This window comes from Scatophagus argus, chromosome 14 (genome assembly GCF_020382885.2).
Source record: "Scatophagus argus isolate fScaArg1 chromosome 14, fScaArg1.pri, whole genome shotgun sequence".
Taxonomy (NCBI): Eukaryota; Metazoa; Chordata; class Actinopteri; family Scatophagidae; genus Scatophagus; species Scatophagus argus.
This window is the reverse complement of record NC_058506.1, coordinates 12900793-12924744: the sequence shown is the minus strand read 5'-3', so window position 1 is coordinate 12924744 and position 23952 is coordinate 12900793. Positions and strand designations below refer to the sequence as shown.

The 23952-nt window shown below is 40.9% G+C and overlaps 1 protein-coding gene across 4 annotated transcripts; it reads right to left on the bottom strand.

The window, feature by feature from the left end:
• Nucleotides 1-123: 123 nt before the first annotated feature.
• Nucleotides 124-12907, bottom strand: supt20 (SPT20 homolog, SAGA complex component). Of its 4 annotated transcripts, none has more exons than XM_046410914.1 (24): nt 12748-12907; nt 12146-12241; nt 11930-11965; nt 11624-11749; nt 10724-10850; nt 10534-10637; nt 10183-10299; nt 9957-10010; nt 9533-9672; nt 9186-9342; nt 8699-8755; nt 8482-8559; nt 7556-7725; nt 7427-7459; nt 7196-7307; nt 6813-6918; nt 5838-5993; nt 5157-5469; nt 4955-5067; nt 4718-4773; nt 4194-4304; nt 3438-3528; nt 2595-2683; nt 124-775 (listed from the first exon to the last, which is right to left on the bottom strand). In XM_046410914.1, the coding sequence occupies exons 2-24, from the start codon at nt 12146-12148 to the stop codon at nt 629-631; spliced, it is 2496 nt and encodes an 831-aa protein (XP_046266870.1). In that variant the 5' UTR covers nt 12149-12241; nt 12748-12907; the 3' UTR covers nt 124-628. The 4 variants fall into 4 exon arrangements, with proteins under 4 accessions (XP_046266870.1, XP_046266868.1, XP_046266871.1 ...); XM_046410912.1 differs by having other exon boundaries at nt 4955-5070; nt 12748-12906; XM_046410915.1 differs by lacking the exon at nt 11930-11965 and having other exon boundaries at nt 4955-5070.
• Nucleotides 12908-23952: the final 11045 nt, after the last annotated feature.

Here is a 23952-nt window from a genome sequence, read left to right as displayed (position 1 = left end):
AGCCCCCCCTCCCCACCGGCTGAGCCCTGTGCCGAGATGGCTAACAGAAGAAACGCTTCAGACAGACTGAGAGGTAGAGAGCTGCCCCCAGGCACTACTCCAAGATCAGATTTGCATTTTCACATGAAATGGTTATGTGGAGGATTTGGTGTCAACGAGCTCTGATGGGATCCGTGCTTAAAGGGCAGTTCCTACCAGGGTCACTGAAACAGAGGCAGGCTCGAGAAGAAACCTCTGAGAATGTGCATTCATGATCCTCGGTCCACGGGGGCCCCCCATAGTGAAGAGTCTTCCTGAAGGGACGATGTGTTACTGTGAAAGCCCGCTACCTACGAGAACCATATTTTTCATGTTTCATCTCCAAAAATATCACTAAGGTTCTTTAAATGTAGGGCTCCCTGTTCTACAAAACCCCGTCCTTTATGGCAGACACAGTTTTGGTTCTCCAAAAACCTCTGACAACCATTACATACAAATTTGTCAGCTAGAAAAAGACACAGAAAGGACAAAAAAAAGTCTTTTTTTTTTGTCTGCAGTCTCCACAGTGAGGCAGACAAAGAGCACAGTTTGGATCATTCATGTCCTCATGTAGCTGGGGGGAAGGGTTCTTAGTGTGATTTTTAGTCCGTCATGACTTAGGCAGGGGCTGTGGCATGCTCCTCTTCCTCTTACTTCTTGGTTGGCTGGCGGTATGTTGCTGTGGCGCTCCCCCCTGAGGAGCTGCTGCTCCCATAGCCATTTGCTGCTGCTGCATTTGGTGCTGCAAGAATTGCAACTGTCCAGTGCAGGAGACAGAAAGGGAGAAACATGACATATCACATATGGAACAAGCAATGTGATGCATGTCTTTGTCAGTGGGTCTAAGGTGTGTACAAGCACCTGCAGCAAGGTTAAAAGACTGGCACAGATATTGAGCAGACCCCCGAGTGAAACTGGAATCAAATCATATAGTATGGGAGATTATCTGTAAGTGGCGTGCGTTAGTGAAGCTGAAGTAAAGCCTGGTACGGCTGACATACAAGAGGAGTGTGCAGAGAAACACAGAAGAGTGGTTAATGGGTTGCAGAAGGATGGGAGAAGGAGGAGGAGATACAGATTCGGGGCAGGTTGGGGTGTGTGAGGCAGGACGCAGTCAAGCAGCACCAGCGGCATCTTGAGACACAAATTATTGGCTGTGATCCTGGCAGTAACAGACATGCAGCTTAGCAACTTTGCTTTCAGCTCGGCGTAATCAGCAACTTCAACCGGGCACAGGAAAAAAAAAAAAAATCTTTTAACAGCTTACAGTTCATGCTTACAGTGTAACAGCTTGTCATCTCTAATCTGTCACAGCACAGTCAGCAACATTTAAACAGTGTGTAGTCCACTACAATATTTAAGATCCTGTCGCTCTGTAAGAACATGCCTCTGAGATCCACACGCTGTTAGTTGCTGCCATCGGAAGTGCCACAAGCTCAAGAGTGTGGGGACGGCTGTGATCTTTGTCAGACAACATATTAACCAAAACATACAACACAAGATGGAGTGAATGGTGTTGATCTATAACAGGAAAAAAAAAAAGAATTCCACAAGGCTTTTTGATGAAAATCAGACCTGTGGGTGATGCACTTTCAGGAAAAAAAGCATAAAGAATATATATTCTATATAAATTCTCAGTTATTGTTAAAGATTTTTTATTGTGCCAAACAAAAAAAAAAACAGTAAAGATTTAAACTAAAATATGTTTTCATTAGTCTTAAATGGTTGGTTAGACCAAATGTTCAAAGCCCTTGAAAGTCAGGTTTCTTCCTATGGGCCATAAAATGCAGTTTTTCTTCATTGAAACACAGCAAACAGTTTTCTGTTTATTTTAGTCAATTTAAATTGTTCATTTAAATTCTACCCAAATCTGATGAAAAAAGACCACACTCACACTAAACAGACAAAAGTATTGGGATGGGGCTGTTTTTCAGAGGTTGGGCTCGGCCCTTTACTTCCAGTGAAGGGAAATCTTAATGCTTCAGCAGGCCAAGACATTTTGGACAATGCTATGCTTCCACTTTTGTGCCAACAGTTTGGGGAAGAACCTTTTATATTCCAGCATGACTGTGTATGTATGTACTGTATAAGACCTTGACTGGCCCTCACAGAGTCCTGACCTCAACCCCATCCAGCACCTTTGGGATGAACTGAAATGGAGATTGCAAGCCAGGCCTTTTGGTCCAACATCAGTACCTGACCTCACAAATGATCTGCTGCACGAATGGGAAAAAATTCCCACAGAAACACCTTCACAGAAGAGCGGAAGCTGTTATACCTGCAACACTGTCTCTGTATTTAAAATGCGAATTTATTAAATTGCCTGTTGGTGTGGTGGACAGGTGTCCCAATACTTTTGTCCATACAGTGTATGTATAAATACACATTAAGAATTGTTCTGCGTTTCTTTAGAGATTAATACAAAGCATGATTGAAATCCCTGACAGTGGATTTATAGTGTAGCTCAACATACACCTGCCTGCTAAATGAAGGCATGGAGAGTTGGCTGATGAAACTAGTCTCAGTGTCCTACAAACATGAGTATGTGTATATAGATGTTAAAGTTGCTGTATTACTTGGATCTGTGGCTGGTGCTGCTGCTGAAGCCTTGGAGAAGGCAGCGGGGGCCCAGAGCCGTCCAGCCCACAGCCCAACTGGGACAGCACTAAGGGGGGGGGAGTAGGAGGGAGAGAGGGAGCCCCAGAGGATGTGACGGCAAGACGGAGAGAAGCAGAAGGAGGAATGGAGTAAAGTATGAAAAGAGACAATGGAAAAACAGGCAAAAGGTGGACATTGATGGGTTTGAAGGGGAGGATGAAGGGAGTTGTGGTTTCAGTGATGCACCACCACACACAGGGAAAGAGATGACACGAAAGAAAGAGAACACCGAAAAAAAAAAAAAAAAAGATGGGATATTGCAGGGAGCATCGACAGCACAGGCAGATGTGCATGGACATTTTTAAGTAGATTACACGCAAATGGTGAGAATGGGATTGAAAGGTGTGAGTTAGCAGGTTGAGAGGGAGAACAGCAAGACAAGTGCAGGAGGGAAAGAAATAGCAGTGGGGGCCGAAAAAAACAAAAAACACAACAGAGGAAAAATAAAAAAAGAGAACGTAGCAGAGAAGAAGGGGAAGTTGAGTCTCTCCTGTCAGTTGTTACATGCTCCAATGAGAGGAACAATGACTAACTACAGTAAAATGATCATGTTCAGTTACAGATTATGAGTCGAATGTACAGGAATTACAATAATGAAAACATTAGTAAATCTTATCTCATTAGTACTCGTTAGTGGCATGGTGTCAATCGGTTCTGACACAGGTTAAGGGACTGAACAAAGAGAAACGTTTTGGACACGTGTACACGTCCAAAACATGTTTCATGTGTATTCGTGCCTTGCAGTACATGTGGGTTCGTACCTGCTGCCTGTGGAGACATGAAGCCTCCGACTCCCAGGTTAATGACCGCTGTTTGCTGGTTTCCTAAAGTTTGATCTGACCCCTGCTCACCCTGCAAAGAAAGTCAAAGGGAATGCATGACAGACACACACACACACTTTACAACTCACACCTGTTCACTGCCATCACACAACCTATGGACTGCAAAAACTAGAGCAGTAATATGTACAGTACGGTTCTATTTTAAAAAACTGTTCTAACAAAAACTGTTATAAAAGGTTAAATGAAAACCTTTAAATTCTAATCTTATTAAAAAGTTTTTAAAAGTGGTTTTAAAAGATGATATTGATTTTGCTTGTCCCATGAGGTAGCTGTGATGCCCAGTTTTGTTGGCAAAGGGGTGTATATATGTATTCTCATTAATTCCCTTTGTTTTAATCTCTCTATGAAATATATTTATATAATATATTTTTTTGAACTTGCAACCCTTTACAAATATTGTGAAATGTTTCTCAGGTGTATGTATGCCTTTGGACAGTTCATAGTTACACACTGTTTTGACATTCCATCGTGTGGTACCAACATAAGATATGTGAAGACTTGGAAACTCCCTCAAACCTAAGCGTTATTTAACTCCAGTTCCAGATGCAATCACACAGAATTTACAATATCCTGTTGTTGCTGTCTCAACAAAACTGAATAAAGGAATCAAATAATATTAATATTGGTCTTTCTAGTGTGTGTGTGTGCGTATGTGTGTGTCTACACATGTCTCACCGTCTCCCCCTGCTGTTGAGGGCTGGAGGTGGCCGACTGGCTCTGCTGTGGGGAGAACTGAGACAGCTGCTGCTGCTGCAGAGAGTTAAAGATGAGAGGACCAGTGGGGATCTGGAGATGGTAACACATACACAAACACCAAACACAAAAGTGGGAGAGTAACAGACAGGAAGTGAAGGATGAAGGAGTGGTTGGAGATGTAGGGAGGACAGCAGAGGGAAAGCAATGATACACAAAGGGACAAGAGCAGAGGAAAATGGGAGAATTAACATCACAATCGAACAACACAAGGTAACAAGGCCATCAACAATATCAGAACTGCAACTTGATAAAAGGGTCTTCACTACATTCCATATGCAGTGAACTGCAAGAGGAGGAAGTGTGAGGAGGTGTTTCAATCAGTGTGAGCTGATTGAAACACAAGCTCATCACTATTCAAGGTGTGGTAACACAGGTGTAGGATCAGGACGACTCAAATACCCAGTGCATGCTACTAACAGTGTTACAGTCTGACAGAGTCATACCTGCAGTAGGTTCAGTGGTCTCAACCCAGCACTGCTGTTCAGGCCAAAGGGACTTCCTGTAACACAAATCAGAGCGACTTTCGGCAGACAGAACAGTGCAGAACTTTCTTTTCTATATGAACTTACTGTAAACCCTGTGTTTCTATTTACTAACTACTACTAAGTTGTATTATACAGAGCTAAAAGACTAAAGACATTCCTCATTTCCACAAAGGGACATGGAATTGCAACTCTTACCAGTCTGTGCTGCTGACTGCATGGTGGGCATCAGCCCTCCAGGTGGCAGGATTCCACTCAGGTTAAGGCTTGGACCCAGCATAGGGTTGGAACCACTCATCAAGGTCTGAGGACTGCTACACAAACAGTACAGGATGGTCTTAAAAAGGGAGTGTGCCCAGTCATGTGACAGCGTGACATCAGGGATGATTTATTTTCTTACCAGACAGAGCTGACCACATTGATGAAATTGAGCCCTGCCGGGTTGGCCATAACCTGCGACGAGGTGGTGCCCGTGGTGATGGACGTACCCATCGTGGGCAGGGGAATGGTCATGACAGGCAGGGGCTGGCTTAGGGCCAGCTGCTGCTGGGCGAAAGGCGTGAGGAGGGCGGGCTGTGACTGACTCTGAGCCAAGGGAGGGTCTGAAGGGGTAGGGGTCACCGAGAGCGGGGCGGAGAGAGAGTCAGCAGGGTGTGGGGTAGAGCACGGCGTGTTAGTGGGTGTGGGGGTGGATGGCTTGGGGGTCCCCGATCCTAAAGTGGGAAGACAGAAAGGAGAACTTCACATCCTATTCCAGCCTTTATGCTTGAATTTTAAAAGGCTAAATCGAAGCTAATCATTTGACTATCTGCATAGCTTCAATCAGAATACGTAATACTACTGGGAAATATGCTTGAACTGATGCAGTTTTCCATGTGCTTGACAAGTTACAGATACATCCCTGTAGTTTTATACTTTTTGTGCTCATCCCATTTCCTGGAATTTCATTTCATTTTTCATGAAAAAAAAAGAAGATACAAATGGGGAAAACTTGACACTCGAGAAGAGCTGATGTAAGATTTTCCAATATAACTAATTCTCACAAGCAGCCTCACAGTTTGCCAGACTCATCAGTACTCACTCTGTGTGGAGCCCATAGGGGAGAGGGAGGCAGGCGACAGCATGCCCACCTGACCCAGCTCCATGGAGTGCTTCCTGTTCAGAGACTGGCTTTTGGCTGGAGGGGGCGTAGGACACTTGAGTAGACCACTGGTGGTTTGTGAACTATATGGATTACCTGGTGGGGAAAAAAAAAGAGAAAAACTTTTATATTATTTACTGCTCTTTTCATAAACACAAACAGGGAGTATTGTATAGATCTGGATCTGGCTAGAATGTCTAATAGAAGTGAACACAGCCTCTGATTTGGAGAAGTGAGCTGATACCACAGAGCATCCTAAGTTGTCAGTCAGATACAATCAGGACACCCTATGAAGTATGGTCACTTCTGGTTTGAAAACACCAACACGGCGACAGCCATAATGGCACAACTCAAGGCTTCCAAACGTCAGGCCACAAACCAATGGGTGACATCACAGTGGCTTTGTCCACTTCTATTACTATATGTACACTCTAGATTACTTTATAACTTCACGATCAGATACCAGATATTGTCTTAGATTGTATTTGTGCATGTTGTGCTCCACACCCGAACAAAACACCAAATATTACCGGTAGTTAAAGTACGGTTTGGCCCTGAGTTTGACTCTTACCTTGAGCAGAGGTGCTGCAGGGTCAGTCCTTTCCCTTTACCTGACCTCAGTCTTAATGCAAGCCATGAAAGGAAAAGCTTTCAGGAAAAACTTCTGTGCTGCTAAACTTAATTAAACTATGATGCAGTCCAGAAGTTTTCTTGTTGCCATTTAAGGTTTGGTCATGGCTCTTTTCCACCAACCTGTATTGTCTACTTCGGTTTGTGATTTTCTACAATTTCCAGAATTCCTTTCAAGGTGTGATTTTAACACAAATTAGACTACTTCTTCCTTTCTTTCTTTACATGTATTCTACAACACTACACTCAGGAATCATGTCTGTGCTTTATCTTTGTCAGATGTACCTGAGGAGCTGCTGCCTGACCCTGAAGGCAGTTTGATTGGAGGGGGTCGGTGCTTCACCCCTTTTCCCAAAACAGATGTCTGGACCAGTGGAGAAATACCATCACCCTGCAGATACCATTTAAAGCACTTTGTTAGCCATGGGGAATCATGATGTAACACAAAAGTAATTTTCTCACTGATGCAGACTCCAAATCGTACCGACACAGTCAACCCTTAACTCTGACTGCTCGTTAGGCTCACTTGAAAAATCAAAGTTAAAATTATCAGCAAAAATACAGAGCAGAAACGGTAAGGTGAAGACCCCATGTCAGCTGAATCAGCTGAGGTGTTAATTCTTTTCAACCTCTATTCAAAACATGCATGAATTTTTCTTAGTACTTACCTCATCTTTGCTGGGGGAGGGAGGCCCCTGTCCTACGCTGCCTGAGTTATGGGACATCTTGACCTGACACTTCACATCTCTCTCATACACTCCTTTGTACTGACTAAGAAACCTATGAAACAGACGTAACACAAAATGTATACCATACTCTTCAACAGCACAAAAACCTAAAAGACTGCATTATTTGACAGGAACAGATTTTCGACAAAAGCGTGCATGGCCGTGGCTTACCGGTCCGCATCTATTTTTGAGCCTATGAGGAAACTGTGAAAGAGACAGAAGAGATGAAGACAAGTGAATTCATAGGCGCATTTCAATTTCAGTCGGCGACAATGAATGTGACTGACAGACTGTACTCACGGGGGATGTATGAGCTTTAAGTCTGCACTATCCTCCTCGGCCTTCTGCTCTTTCGCACAGTAGATCTTGCCATACACCAGTGGGTCTCCCATCGACTGGAAGATGGACACCTTGGTCCTCTGGGCTTGGCCACCCACCTCACACTCAAACGTGTAATCATCTACAACTTCCTGTGCGAACACAGTAAACAAAGCAAACCGAATGAAAGAGGTTTTATGACATGTAGAATCCAGCTCAGTCGCATCGTGCTTTGCCATATTACTTTGGTAATTGACCATATCAAAGATGTTGGAAAACGTCTTCCTGACTTGGATCCATGAACGCTTGTGATTTTATCCAACATTAAAGAAAACCTTTTAAGACTGGAAAGAAACAGCAGGAGGAGGAGGAAAGGGAGGCAGGTGTGCTTTACATTAATTTTCACTTAAGCAAATGGTTTTGCCTTGTGACCCTGCCTGTGCAGAGCACCATCTGTTTCATGGCCCAGCACCCAGAAAACATTACCTTTATTCTCACTGAATTTCATAAGGGATGAGGTATGTCGGAAATATTATAAAAAAGTCCAGCACCATTCCATTTAAGGAGAGAAAACCTGTCCCTGACATGGTCTATGTGCAGTCCAGTTTGGTCTTTTGTTTGCAGAATAGCAGAAGCATGTGTGAAATTCAGAAATGTTCCACATTTTCGCAGTTTTGCGGTTGACCAAAAATGCATCTGTTTAAGGTTATTCACCAACTTGGGAGATATCTTTTCTTCCAAAACCAAGAGACTGTGGTAATTTTGCACAATGCAGGAGGGCAAGTCCAGTTTCATTTTGTTTCCCATGAAGTATTACACAATTACACTCAAATGCTGTCTGCTTATTACTAACAGCAAACAGCCATTATTGATCTCTTTCCTCCTGTTAAAGCTCCTGTCACACTTACCTCAGCAGGCCAGATCACAGTAGTGGGCTGAGAGTCCTCCAGCTGCAGAGATTTCTCCACCACAGCATACTTTTCCACCTAGAGCAACACACAAACAAATCGATTTGGTGTGTTATGTCCCGCGTCAGAACTGTGAGGCTATAACTGAATGGGGTTTAAGTGGTGTTGGCTCGAGTGTGTGACTGACAGCGCTGTAAAGAAGCATTGAGCTACTTACATCAATTTCCTTTGGTACAGATAGTTGGCAGTTGTTCTGCTTCCACATGTCAACACACTGCAAGGGATGACAGCCGAGAAGCCAGGCCAACAGCAGCAGAAGAAAAACAACAGAGGCATGAGCAAAAACAACTGAGAGGGCACTATTACAGCAGGCAGCGACCTATGCTGAAGTAGGTCAAGAGATTTTTCTCAACAGTAGTAAGCAGGAAAGTGAAGCTTCACCAATCGTTTTTTGTAACAAACCCCTTAGGGATATTAGGACATATTCTAACGTGGCTGACCACAATCATGGGAACCAGTGTTTCCTCAGTTCGGTGTGATTAGCGTCGTAATAGGCAGACAGGTCAGTGGACAAATAGGTAAGCAATTTTTGTCATGTGGGAGGAGATCTACCAATTAGTAAACAGCCTGAGTCATCTTCAACCTATCTGCATACGTATACAATATAATAATAATAATAAATCACGAGTATGCTGACGACTTACATTTCCGATCTTTGAGATCTTCAGGTCTATGACAGGAGCAGGTTTCCTCTCCTTCCTCCTCTGCAGGTAGTCATAGAGTCGCAGCTGTGGTGGCATGGGCAGATTGGACAGCTCCTGCTGCCTGTTCAGTGCAGCTCGAGAGTGCCTCTTGAAACACCTATGGGGCAAACAAACAAGGAGTACGCGTCTTAAAACTATCAAGGCTGACTTTTTCTGCAGTCACAGAGCTTTCACCTTCCATTTCGAATGAAAAAACTTTAATGAATTAGCATTTTCTTTTCCCTGGCATGACTGTAGTGAAAGTGAGCTGGCTCCAACCTCATAGAGCGCATGAGTGGATTCAGTACCGTTTCATGGAGCGAGTGTTCATTTTCTGTTTGTTGTACAGCAGGCGGTTGGCTGTGCAGGTGACAGAAATGGAGGGGTCCAGGCACAGAGGTTCAGCTGTGGCCAAAATCAACTGACTCTCCAGCTGTAATTTGTCATCCTAAAGAAGAAAAACACAGACGCTAAAGAAAACACTCGTGCAAGGTGCTGCTGCTAAAAGGACTCAATGACAGGATTGCCTAATATGATGGTCAAGTAAATTTTTATCAGTTAAAGCAAAATAGATGTATTTAACCTGAATGACCATGATTAATTAACAAAACATTCAATACTGAATCTTAGTATACAGTATATGAACAGATACAAGAAAATGTTGCAGGCTGTGTTAAATATGAATGTGTGTGAACTGTGCAAGGCAGGATTTATTCACGCATGACCCTTCACCTGTGTCCACTTGTGGTGGTCACTGGTCATGGCATGGACATCACAGATCAGAGTCTGCAGGGTAACAAAGACAGATATAAACAAATCAGCTTTTTGTTATGTTGTTTTAGACTTTTTTTTTTGTTGCCCCTTCCAGAGGAAAACCACACTTATGATATTAAAACATCTGTTCTACAGTTTTTTTGGATGACGTGTGAGAGATTTTCCACATGTTCTGTTGGTTTACCTGCATGGTTGGCCGCAGCAGGATGTGTCTGCTCTGATAGGTGGGCATCTTGGTATTACAAGACTGCCTGTAGTCTCTCACTTCTACTATCACACAACCACAGTGGAAGATGTTCACCTGAAATGCATTACACATGATGGACAACAACCAACAGATGACAGAAAAAGTGAGATTACTAAACAAGAAACAAAACGAAACCATTCTATGATATAAAAAATAGAGTCCTGTTATTTTTATATATTTAAGGCACAAAGATGCAACATGTTTGAAGTCTGCATTATTGCAACCTCATATTCAAATCATTTTAATACAGTGGAAAACATAAAGAAAAATACACATTTGTGTGCAAACCTGCGATTTCTCCAAAAGATCGACCAGAATAGGAGGCAGCTCCTCAGCATCGAGGTACTCCAGCAGTTCTCCTTCTTCATATGGCAGACGGATGGTTTCAGAATCTAGAAAGCAACGTGAGGATGAGACGACTGTGGTACACAGACCAGAAAAACACAACTGTGGTATTTGCTTAATTGTCTTCTCTTACCAGATCCATTTTTGCCCCTGAGCATTAAAGAGTAGCCTTCATTCCCAGGGTACAAGTTGACCACCAGACATGATATGGACTCCTGAGACACCAGCTTCTCTAGTAAATTCACATTTCGCCTCAAATTCTTCAGAAAGACAGCAACAAAACACATAAGAGTCAAATATTAATGACAAAACTTTCACATTGTTACAACTATGCCAACTGTATGTGACAAACTTATGTTAATAGTGTTTTCCACCCATGTTTACACAGAATTAAAATTGTTAAGTAGAGGTTTAATGCACTTTTCTAAGAGAAAACTTAACAGATGAGGGCTGACATTGTTTTGCTTTATAAAATTAAATATGACATCCATTTGCTGATGTACAAATATATTTTGATATTTCGCATCAAACTACTAAACAGTAGGAGTGATTACTTAGAATGCTTGAAGACTTTGGCTGCTGTGGACTCAATTACAAATTCTGCTAAGTTGCGTTTGGCTTAACACATTATACCAATCAATCTGACAGCATTACACAAATGACAAATATGTCTAGATATGTTTAGTTGTCTATTGCTATTAATAAACAGTGAACAAAACAGAAGGTGATTCTGACACTTTCTTCTGAACTCACAAGTTACAAAAAGACATTCTGTAAAAAAACTCCGTGTAGCAAAACTGTTCAACGTTTTTATTTTCATAACATCATGCTGCTCTTGATTTCATACGCTTTAAACACCATCACAATTGACAGATAACCTGTTCATGCATGCTTAGAAATCATTATCGACAAAGTGTAATATAGCAGTAATCGAATTTTTCCCACTCATTCCTATCAGACTGGAATCATCTACATTTAATGCAGTCCCATAATTACCTTGTCATAGCTGAGAGTCAAGTTGCATAATACAAACCTTTAATTCTGGCTCTTTATCACATTCTTCCATGTACAGCTCATAGAGCTTCTGATACAAACTCTTCCTCCCGCCGGATGAAATTCTTCGTTTGGCTGGTCGTTGTCGAGCACTTTCAACAATGTACTGGACAACAGATAACACACTGTATCGATTAATGATGGGACAGATGGTACCTGTCTAACACGGACGGAGCACATGCGTGTAAAGGGTGTAAAGGGTGCACAGGGGTACATTTGGGTACAAGCGATTAATTTCTATTTCAACAAACATACAAACTCATAAGACTGAAATAACGGCTTTTACCTCGGCTCGATCCAATGCATATTCCAAAACTTGTTGCTTTGGGGAATAAGAGTAAAATAAAGTAAATCAGCCACAATGAAACTCCCAAATTAATAGAGAACAGGCTGAGCAAGTCCTGGTGAGGATTTCTGATTGGATGCTTATCTGATATAAAATCTAAGTGTGGATGTCCCCTGAGTAAGTAGAGAGAAATGACCTGAAAATGATGAAACTTACCATTGTGGTCCACCGCCAGCTGCAAGGCGAGTGACGGTAGACGATGCTGTCCTTTCTGCCCCACACTGTCACCTTCCTAGAGTGACCATTCACGCCCTGCACAGCCACACAACGGATGTATTGCACGCAACACGGCCAAACAAATGCAGATGATAGGTAAATTAACACAGACAGACCTGGTGTGACTGACAGGTTTTCAAGACAGTACCGATGCCAAATAGCCCGCTGACGCTCAATCAGATGCCACACACAAACAGCGAAGAAGACTGACGAGCGACACAGTTTCATCTAAGTTGCTTCATTTTTTTGCTTATATTTTAAATGCTCCGGCAAAGTGAATACATGCACACTGTGTCTCAGAGTCCGTAAAACTGGGTAGCTCAGGTTAGCGAACTCTGATGACTGTGAGGGCCAGTCAAGAAAGTGTCTGAATAGCAACAAGCTCGTTAGTGCCTGGCCGTTGAGGCTAACATGGCTAACATTAGCATGCTAGCCCGTTCCTACTGGGCAAGCTTAAGTTACTAGCTACGCCAATGATGTAACGTCGTCTGAGACACGAACCGACAAAGCGACGCCAATCTTAACGAACAGGATGGACTTGCCTTCAAGATTGCATAGCGTTCGACTGTAGCTCCAATGCGAGAAAACGAAATGAAATTGAAATATCGGTGTCTTCATTGAAAAAAAGTCGGAGCAGCAGCCATTTTCTTCCAGTGTGACAACAACAGCTAAACTTCCGGTTTGGGTAGCAGTGGGCGGAGACACAATAAGCGGCTACTTTTTACCGCTGCTTGATAGTGATGAATGGTACAACTCTGCGCACTGTAAGATGCTTGTTTATGGAGCCAGAGGAGAAGAGATGAAAAGATGAGACCCGAAAGCGAAAAAAGACCTGAAACCCGAAAACATAAGATTTGAAACTGTAAAAAAAAAAGAGAAAAAAAAAAGAAAGGTGAAGTGAATCTGAAAACATAAAATCTGCAACTGAAAAAAGTAAGACGTCGAATATTGAAATATTTATGAAAGTGAAAATACAAAATAGAACATTTATTCCAAAGAATTTCAGAACGGAATAAAAATTATATTTAAACGGAAAAAACTTAAAAATTTAAAGTTCAAAATCAAAATTTCAACTTTCAAGTTCAAATCTTTTTCTTTTCTTTTTCAAATTAATGAAACGTTTGGCCCTGGCTTGGCTTTTCTTATCTGCCTCTGAATCCGCCTCTGAACTGAAGCAATTGTCCAAACAAAACATCGTTTACTGTTATAATAAATTATGACAGAATTTTATATTCTCTTTGATAAATAAGAAACAAACAGCAAGGTCAGTGAACAATACCAAACACATTATAGTGTAGAGCAGATATGGGCTATTGACCATAACCCATGTGGTCAGTATAGGCTATGGTCAATAGATTAGACCGCTCAAGCTTCAAGTTTATTGTGTGTGTGTCAGATAAGTTTATTTTATTAAAAGTTTATTTGGGAATGTACACCATTAAAGTACAATTGCAGCTGACAAGAGAAGCATACACTCTTTTTCATTCTGTCCAAAAAGTTAACTTTATGCATTTTAATTTCTTTTTCTATGTTGTTGAGTCATCGTGTATAAATTAAGTAACTTTAATTAACTTAAATTAAATTAATGCAAACTTATGCATAAACCTTGTGTGTTTATTTGTGCATTACACAAAAAGTAAAAGGGACCTCAGTGTACTCATTCAAGCATTTATCATTCAAGTATTACACAAAAAAGTAATGCATTTCAAATGAGCTATTCTGTCTCCTGTAATAAATCACAAAATCAAAAAATATTGATTCATCATGGTAGACAGTACAATATGTGGCTTTACATTGAACTTAAGTTTAATTAGTTTCAAAAATTATTTTCAGAGTCTTCCACACAGCAAATCTGGTAATAGTTGATAATCCAGCAGATGAAAAGTTGACTGTAGGTGTGCACCTCAATGACAAAGACAAGTGGAATTTCTTTAAAAAATGTAAATATTCTGAAAAATACACTTTAAAAAAATCATTCAAACATCAGAAAGTGTTCCTTTACATGAATACCTGCCTGTTTGAATGTACCCTTATAACGTAATGCATGTTTTGTTACAACATCTCGACTCTATTTGGAGTCCGTTTGTTTAGTGGTTTTGACCTGCCACCTGCATTCACTGCTGACCACAAACAGACTGCCAAAGTAATTAACTGAGATAGTAGCCTGGCTATCAGAGTATGAATAATGATTAACATGCAAATTATTAGAGGCTAATTGGACTGCCGACCCTGAATTAAAACAACCAACTCATCAGCATGGATATTATAGTCCAGCAAAAGAAATGTCCAAGACCAGTCAGATTGATTGAAACTGCTGCATAAACAATTCAGATACCAGCCAGTGCAGGATAAATGACTAAATGGAACTGATGTTCAAATTCAGCATCTTTATTAGACCTAATATGTTAAAATAAAAACATAAGCCTTTGCCTGTTTTGATTAGCTGTTGATATACAGGCTGTCAGTCGTAGCAGGATCCTCTACCACAGTGTCATAGTAATACTGTTGGCTGTAGTTGTGATTTAAAGTTTGTCTGAATCAAGGCAATGAATAAAATAAATTGTGTAAAAAGAGATTTAAGGAATTCAGAAGAATGGTGGCAAACAACTAGGGGAGGCTAGAGATGAAGCAACTTAAGTCTATAGCATATACAATATGTATATATTGGCAGGTTGAAGTCCCATAATTGTACAGTAGGGGGAAGAGCAGGATAGCACATTCATTAGGCTGCGTGCCACAGTGGAGCAGTCCAACAGCAACAACATTTCAATACATTCAGTAGATTTGGAATAAGATTACATTCCTATGTGTAAATATAGTGGGGAAGGCAATTTGTTCATGTAATGTGTACAACATTTACAGCACTTTTAGACATGCTACTGTTATATTATAATTAATTAATTATATTTTTAATGTGTAAGTTACACTTGGCATTACTGCATTTTCCATAAAAATGTGTATAAAATAGTGAGAGACTTAAATGACATAAAAGTCAGGATACAATTCTGACCACTTTTCCCATAGTCTTTGTGTCATAAACATTTCATTTTAAATGCTTCAGAATTTTCAACTCAAGTGTTCAGACTTCCTTTTTATCTGTCCTGAGACACCAAGTATAAAGATCATTGACCATTATGCTCAATAAAAATCTTTCTATGAAGGCTATAGTCATAGAGTCCTGGCTTTTAAGTGAAAAATAAAAACAAACGACAAAGGTCTATTGATAAGATTAACAAGAGCTAAGAAACTTGTCATTGGCAACACTTTTTGAATCGGTAAAGTCCACAGAGCAGGCATAAGGTGCTATTTAAGCATGTGAAATTCACTGAAAACTTACATAAACCTACTGTAACCATTATTGGTTTAAGCGTCTGTAAGAAATTTTGTTTTTACTTCTGGCTGTCGGTCTTGAAAAGTGTTCTTTCAGCAGCAATGTTTCAACAGAATAAGTAACTCCTTTATGAGGAACTGGGTGGGGCTCAGTTAGGACCAGTCCTCACCTGCTGCACACACTCACACACACACACACACCACTCTCTTTCTTTCATGCACACAGACATCCTTTCTTTCAAAAGCTAAAAGGTCCATGTACATGACAGAGCTTGCTTGGGGTCAGCTGAATTTCAAAATGGAAGCTTCTAAGAGCCTTTTTTCTTTGCACAAAGGAACAAAGATTTCCAACTCAATTTACTCACCAAAAAAGTTCAGATTGCCTTATTATTGTCGCTTTCTTCAAATCCCAGAACTTGCTTTATTAGGTGACTAACTGACCAGAAATGAGGGATCACTGGTTTTAATCAGAGGTGGTTACAGCAACACAACATGTTGGACAGTTTCTGACTACTTATGTCTTTAAATGATGAGAGGAAGAAAAAGAGGGAAGAAAATACTTCGCTATTGGCCAGTGAGCATCTCTGCAGCTTTTTCCTCTACTGGTCTGCATCCAGGACATTACCGAAGACCGCAGATGTGCTGCTGAACTGACATACAGCCTCACAGTAACTTATTCTTCATCGTCCCGTCAGTGAAGACTGTGCTTGGTTGGACATACTGAAGAAAACAATGACTGATAAAAGAAAAAAGTCCACGTGTGACTAGAGTGGCTGCATTTAGAAACATAAATAAGTCTATACTGGATTTGGACCATGCAATAGTCTTTTAGCTTCAGTAGTTACTGCGGGCATCATCATGAGGGCAGTATTACATGTGGGGAGACTCCTGATGACAGTGAGCATTAAGACTCCGTGCTGCTTTGTGAAACTTGATCTCCTGGGGAGGGAAATGTTTGGCAGGCTGTCAGGTGTGCACCAAAAAGGTGTGATGCATCTGACATCCTCATGTGGCTCAGGATGTACAACAGGCTGTCCACTAATCACAGGGCTGGTGCTTTGATCCGCCCAAGTGTCACACTGTAATCCTAACTGCTGCTGGTGTTCAAACAACATCTTGCATAGTAGCTCATTGCCATTGATGTGAATGAGAGCTGTAAAAGAAACTGATGAAAGCATCATTATGTATCAAGAAGGCACCCTTAAGGTACAGAAATGTGTGGGAAATTTTTTCATACAGATGCTGCTGTCCTGACAAATTAAAAATGACAGTAAAATAGTTTTAAGTCCTTAACTTAATTCCTGCTTTGCAGCCATGTGGAAAAACTTACAGGGTTTCAGGATTTTAAAATAAGCTTTTCTCTGAATTAGGATCTGCAATCGATTATTCAGCTCATCCAAGGTGCAGTGTGGTAAATTATTTGTGGCAAGTGTCCACTGCTGATGACTTACTGTCTGAGACATCTATGTAAACAGCATTATGATTGCAGTGTAAACGGCTCTTGGTTTTCATAAGTGCATCCGGAGCCACGACCCCAAGAAAATGTCTGTTTTAGTTTGTATGGACACATGTAGATTGAGAGCACACTAAGTGTATGCAGTGCTTATTCAAGTTAAAGTCTTCCAAGTTTTTAAATGCTTAACAAAGATTGTCTATGCTGCGCTGTGGATGCTGTGAGTGTACTTGACAGTAAAGATGCCAGAATTGCAAATTGTTTGGCAAAGGTCGCATACAGTATAAGTCATTGAATACTTTTTCCTCCATGATATAATAGCTATTGTCTTATGAACATCTACTCACAAAACAAGTGTTGCTCTGAATTTGGGCATTGCCCCTTATATTTGTATTCACTTTCCATTTCCTCTGAATCCGAATTTATAATACACATATGAATCTATTATTCCAATAATTCAGTAACCTACTCCAACTATTTTTTCATTTCATTGCTGCTTCTGCAATCATTTTACTAGACTGTTAACCTTCATCCCTCTGCACCTGCCAGCATTTGCTTCTGATGAGTCGTAAATCCTGTGAATAAAAACTTTATAGAGGAAAAAAAAACCTAAATTGTTAATAGCATAGATCATAGATTACTAATGAGAAACAAAGGGAGGAAAAAAAAGAATCCGATTTTGGTTTAAAATGGCAGCCTAAGCTGTGGGAGGTTTTCAAATCCAAAAGGTTTTGGATAGATCACTCGATAGATAGATGACTCACTATATTAAAAAAAAAAAATCTTCTTAACAATAAGAGTCATCTTGTTTTGTTTATAGAGAGGATGGAGGAACTTTATACAGATGCAGTCATTCATTTTCTGTGCCATGCACCCTGGTCACGATTTTACAATCCAAGATGAGCTGTGAGTGAAATCGACACATGCACACACGCACTCACTGGAGATAAAACGAGATGGGAGATGAGGCCTTAGGATGTGTCACTGGATTACAAACTACAGTGTGCAGAGTGTTTGTGTGGAACAGACAAACTTGCATGTCCAGCAGGAATGGCAGAAACATGCTCTTCTCACAGTGTTGACAAGCAGTTGGCATGATCCTACATATACTGCACCTGCACCTACTCTTTCTCACCACTCTAGTCTCTCCTTCAAGCCTCTCACACCTTGATGGACGAGGAACCTGGAAACTGTGGGGGTGAAGATTTTTCCTTCTCAGTCTGTTTTTTCTCTTGAGCGAAGAAATGAGGACTGCAGCTGTGTGAGAGTTTACAACATCATCCTCGGTGAAGAGATGTCACGATTTTCCAAATCCAAAATGTTCAAAAGCAGATTGTCAGATAAAACAATTCTCTGGAGGGTGTCACATTTCATAGTCTATGGTGCAAAAGCACATGTACTAAAAATGCATGGTGTGTTACACTGTGCTACTGACAGTTTTACAACAAAGTAATAGACATCTGCTATTATCACAAGTAAGTATTTAGAGATAAGGAGATAGAAAGCTAGAAACGAAACAATGAAACAGATTAAATATTAAACTAGGTAGAACAAATTAATACTGCATAAATAATATCTATTCATTTTGTGCATTAAAACTATTCAAAACAAATCACGTCACACCTCTTGAGCACACGAAGCTCACACAATGCATGTAAGCCAAAGCAGTAAATCACAAAGATAATCCATACAGTTCCTCAACACTTTGCATCAGGCTCAGAAGCTTTCATGTGTTACTATCAACTGCTCTTACATCCTGATTCAAGTTTTGCAGAGAAATATTTAGATTGAGTCAAATGACCTACTTAAATAAAAACCCCCAAAACATCTATCTATTGTTGGTACTTTATGAATTTGGGAAAATCTAACTATTCTGACTACTCGGGGTTGCTGAGGGCCACTACTCACTAGTTTATAGGGTCCAGTTGTGGTCCTGACGGGATTATTGCTGCATGTCTGGACCCTGCACACTTTGAACTTGTGACTCAACTATTGTTCCAAACAATGAGCTGTTCTGTCATGTTGTATAAGATTACACTGCTGGAGAAAAATCTCATGATTTTTCACATGGGACAGGAGCAAAAGACCCACAGGGAGTTGGCCGGTAGCTTCAGTGAGACGAATGGCTCTCTCTTCATGTATCTTATTTGTGGTTAGAAATATAAAGCAGTAGTGCTTTGTTTTAATTCATTGTCTAACTTGATTTTGCATTCAGTATTAGCTGTGTAAGGCAGTTCTTACTCAGATATCTTCTAAATTTGGTATTCAGGCAGATTTGTGCTGGTAAGTCATAATTATGTACCATATGGTGAAACAGAGAGGAGACAGCAGCAGGTTTTCTAAAGGTTGTCTTCAATTATACTGTACAACTGATCAGTTCAAAAGCCTCTGTTCCTGTGCTATGTGCTTTAAACACACGCAAAAAATTAATTCAGCTTTTTAAATGTTTTTCTTCAGCAGCAGCAGCAGCTTTTTTTTCTGTGATGTCTGAGCTGACCTCATCCATCACAAACCGGAGGCAGTGCTGAGGGGGAGAGAAAGACACGAGGCCACAGAGAAAATTTCCTTAGTAATTTACTAATGTTCAATCTTACACTTCCCCAAAGGTTCACAGGAATTTTAAACTTCTTGGAATTTGGAGCAGGAAACATGTCGCAGCTTTTAGTCCAGCTGTGATCACAGCTGGATGTGTCTTGTGACCTGCATGTACTCAGTCTCCTATGTGTTTGACTAGGGTCAAGGTGATGAAAGGCCTTGAACGTAAACATATGTGTTTTGGTAAGATTATTATGTTTTTCTTTTCTATTTTTCTTCAGTGGACAGCCTCATTATTTTTTATTGTGTTTGCCATCACTTCTATTGATAGTGATAAGATTAAACTCACTAATTGCCGCAATCTGTGACATCACTAAAACACAAGCGGTCAGACAGTCACAGAGGCTAAAAATATTTATTTGTAAGCCAAGATGAGCGGTATAAATATCACCTTACCGTGCACTGTCTACATCCACAGCAAATTTCTGGTTCAGCTCTGACCTGTTTCTACTTAACACACAAAGTTGTCCAGTGCATTCAGAGATCATAACTGACATTTCAAACGAGATAAATTTGTCTCTGCCCCAAAATAATCTGGCTAAGCTGTTTGTTGATTGTTTCTTGCCCCATCAAGGCCAGTTGTATCAAAGACACTGTGTTCTAAGATCTCAGAAATTGGTTTGGTGAGTATGTTATCAATTAAGGTAGAAAGGATGGCCAAAGCTAAGAAAATAAGAACCAGGTTGGAATGAGCATTTAACACAGCTGTGCTTGTGCAGCATAACCGCTTAGCTTTGGAAAGAAGAGCCTTTGGATCTTGTGGTGGAGCCAGAAGATGAGAGTGAATTGAAGGATTCCCCTCTGGATTATTGTGAATGGTAACAGCAGACATATGGAGTTTCACAGAGCAACACTTAAATGTCATAAAGGAAAGGAACCTTGAATTGGAGACCCAAAGCTCTGGCAGCTGCACCTCTTCACTTGTAAGAGCAGACTATGGTAGCAGACTATGTGTCTACAGTAATGTTTGACCCTCCCTGTGGTTAATGGCAGCCTCATAGTCGGATGGCTTCTTGGCCAAAAACGGGGTGATTCACTTCAGCACAAGAGCTGCTCGATGAGCAAAAGCGAACGTCAGTGTTGGACATCATCCCATAAACAGCAGGGACCACTGGATATGTGGGCAAGGGATGATGATGGGATTGATGGGAGAACAGACTGAGCAATGGATAGTGCTGTTCAAAGTAATAAACAGCAAGTTAGCATAGTGTGCTTGTTAGTCTTGGACATATTTTCCATGTGCAGCCTTAATAAACAACAACATTGATTGATTTACCGTGTAATGAGGTCTGCTGGCTGAATGAGCAGGCATTTGTTTCTTATTTGTGTCGCATTCTGTACTTTTTGCCCTACCACACCATTTATCATCTCAGTAGGTTTAATTTGTTACAGACTACCCAATCTTTGATTAGAGAAAAAAAACAGAACAATTTAACACCCTATCAACATATGGTATCATCTAAAGAGAAAAGGAACAGGAAACATATGGCTGAAAACACCACGCAACTGACTAATCTTCTACTCTTTGCCCATGCCATTTATGAAACAGTGAGTTAGAAGTACACCGTGTTAAGTGGGCAGCCTCTATGAAAAATTAGACACCTGAAACATGAGTTTCCTGTAAGTCAGTAAACTTCCAGAGAAAATGAACAATGCACAAAGGGATGATCAGGAAATGATGGAATTTGTTTTTCCCCCGCCCACGATAGCGCTGTTAATTATTCAGGAGCGAGCACAAAAGCTACGTGTCACTTCTGCTAGCTCACTTCTCACAAGAACTCCAACTTTTTAAGTTTTGATTGACAACAAGTTATCTGACACACTAGATGTGTCATTGTGTACGCTGGCACGAGCATCTAGTCTTCTCTCTCTTTCACTCTTTTACTGGCTGTATACAGGACAGAAAGGGCAGACAACATACACACAGATTTATTTTTTTTTTCGGATAAGCAGCTGGTTGTGTGTTTGGGTCGGAGCAGGGATTAACTGTCCTTTAACCTTGGCAGCAGCCCACTGGAAACCCATTAAAGGGCTAAGGGTCTCATGCATGCATAAACAGCCAACCATGGTGTAATCATAAGCACACACTTGCACATAATAATAAAAATGAGGATAGAAAGCCATAATGTAAGTTGACTCTAGTATAAAAAATCGATGGATGTTGCTGAAAAGTGACATCCAACACGACATGTTGCTGACAGATCACTTTGGCTGGTGACATGACAGAAATGTCACATGCAAAACTACAGCCTAAAAGGGTGGTAAATAGTCGGTGAGAGGCGAAGCTGGTGACAGCAGGACAGATAGCTGACAGTAAATTAGGTTCTGTACAGTCTGCTAGCTAACACAGGATGGGATGCAACAAAATCATATGTCCTGAAGAAAGCCTACAGAGGTGGTGCACTTAAGTGACATAACCACTAAGCTACATGACAATGTACTCACAAATTTTGCTTTGTTTTGGCATGTCACATAAGAAGGAAATTTATAAACCTAAAAACTAAGACTGAGAGACCAAGAGCAAAAAATAAAAAAAGAAAGAAAGAAAGAAAGGGCCATTCCACTTATTTCGCTTCTGACGATCATGGACATAAAATAACACCACCAGTGAAAGATTAATGAATGGAAGTGTTTGCAAGAGAAGAGCATCAGCATCACCTGGTTTTTTTTTTTTTTTAGGGCTTAAAAGATGTTTCTGATTTCCATAAGCCCATTGTATTAACTCCCTAAATGGAAAGAATGAGTTCTTCCTAACATGAGTCTGATGAGTCATTCATAATTCATCCTGTGGAAGGCTGATAGGAAACGAAGAGTAACAAAAGTCCAAGAGATCAGAGGAGACAAGAGGGAAATTCTGAAATCAAGTGACAAGTGATTTCAGTTTACTAAGCATCCCACTCTTATCAGTTGTCAGTAACCATAGCTGACGAATAGTGGATTATCATAACAAAAATAATAAACACACAACCAAAGACAGAGCAGCAGCGCACTGAAACACAAAGTAACTGTGAGCTGTGATAATCTTCCTCTATAATAAATGCATCCTGAGATGATTTATAAAACAAATGACACCCAGCTAACGAAAAAGACGCGAAGAAGAAATGAAGGCAAACTAGGTTTTCGTTCACCTTAGGGGAGGAAAATTAATCTAGTTGTGTGTTCGAGCAACAGCTGAAGCTTAAAATCCCATTACAAAAACAGTGTTTGGAGTCCAAAAGGTTTCAGGCACTGATAACTTTAATTATGAAGAACTGCAGCTAAACGGGTGTGCAAGCTTTTGTCTGTACAGTACACGTTTGGGAATGCAAGACTCAGCAAGCTATCAATGAGCAAGTGCTGACTCTTGTTAGAAAGTGCTATGCAGGTGACTTAGATTTGTTCTTTGTTTCCCTCAGGTCACCATTTGACAGATCATGTCGCCTGCTCTCACTGTGAAATTATATTCTTTTACATGAGATGTAAATTATACTTTTGTTTTTTGTTTACAGTAAATGCTTATAAGGTGATGGTTTTAATTAGACATAACTGATTGTATCTCCGTGTGGGCATACCTAGAGTTGGTGTCAACACATTGCAGCATTTCACACACACAAAGCTGGAAACAGAGGTGTGTTGTGTGTGTGTTTGTGTGCATGTGTGTGGGGGGAGAGAAAGCCAGGAATCATTTCAGACAGGAATGGCCTGATGGGACACACACACAGCATGTGGTCTTGGCCAAGGGAAACACACAGGGAGCCAGCAAGTGAACACATGTCCTCTATTTTCCAATGCAGTGACAAGTTTACTCCATTACCACTCTGCCCACTTTCCTAACACAATTGTCTGAGCGGATTAACTGGACTTTTGGGGCACACGCTTGTAGAACAACTGCCTCAGATTCAACAAATGGAAAGTACTGTCATGTAACTAAAATGGCAACAAGTGTTGGACTCACAGAAGGTCTTGTAACAAGGATGAGAATATTCAGATCCTCATTAGTACCTTTTGAGCTACTGAGCTATATGTTCATATGGGCCTCTGTGAAGTCAACATTTCTGATTATACAAAGTGATTTAGCCTGCAGCCTGGCAGACACAGTAGAGCCTCATGCAGAACATGGGCCTTGCATGTCTGCATGACTACGTCATGGCACAAACTGTTGGCTTGTTGGATTATGCTTTTGGCCTTTTGCCTTAATTGGACAGGACAGGCAAAGAGTGACTGGCAAGGGGGTGGAGACATGCAGCAAAGGGCCCCAGGATGGAACTGAACCCGGGCTGCTACAGTAAGGACACAGCCTTAGTACAGGGAGGCACGCTCTACTCCGTGAGCTACCGGGGTGCCCTGGGTTTTGTTTTCTTAAACGTTTGTCACAATTCAGCTCCTGCTG

Bases quoted from the DNA above. Each gene is read 5' to 3' on its own strand.
- supt20 (XM_046410912.1), bottom strand. The intron at 10,300-10,533 runs GTTTGCACACAA...AATGCATTTCAG, and splicing joins ATCTTTTGGAGAAATCGCAG to GTGAACATCTTCCACTGTGG. The intron at 776-2,594 runs GTAATACAGCAA...TGCACTGGACAG, and splicing joins AGCACCAGCCACAGATCCAA to TTGCAATTCTTGCAGCACCA.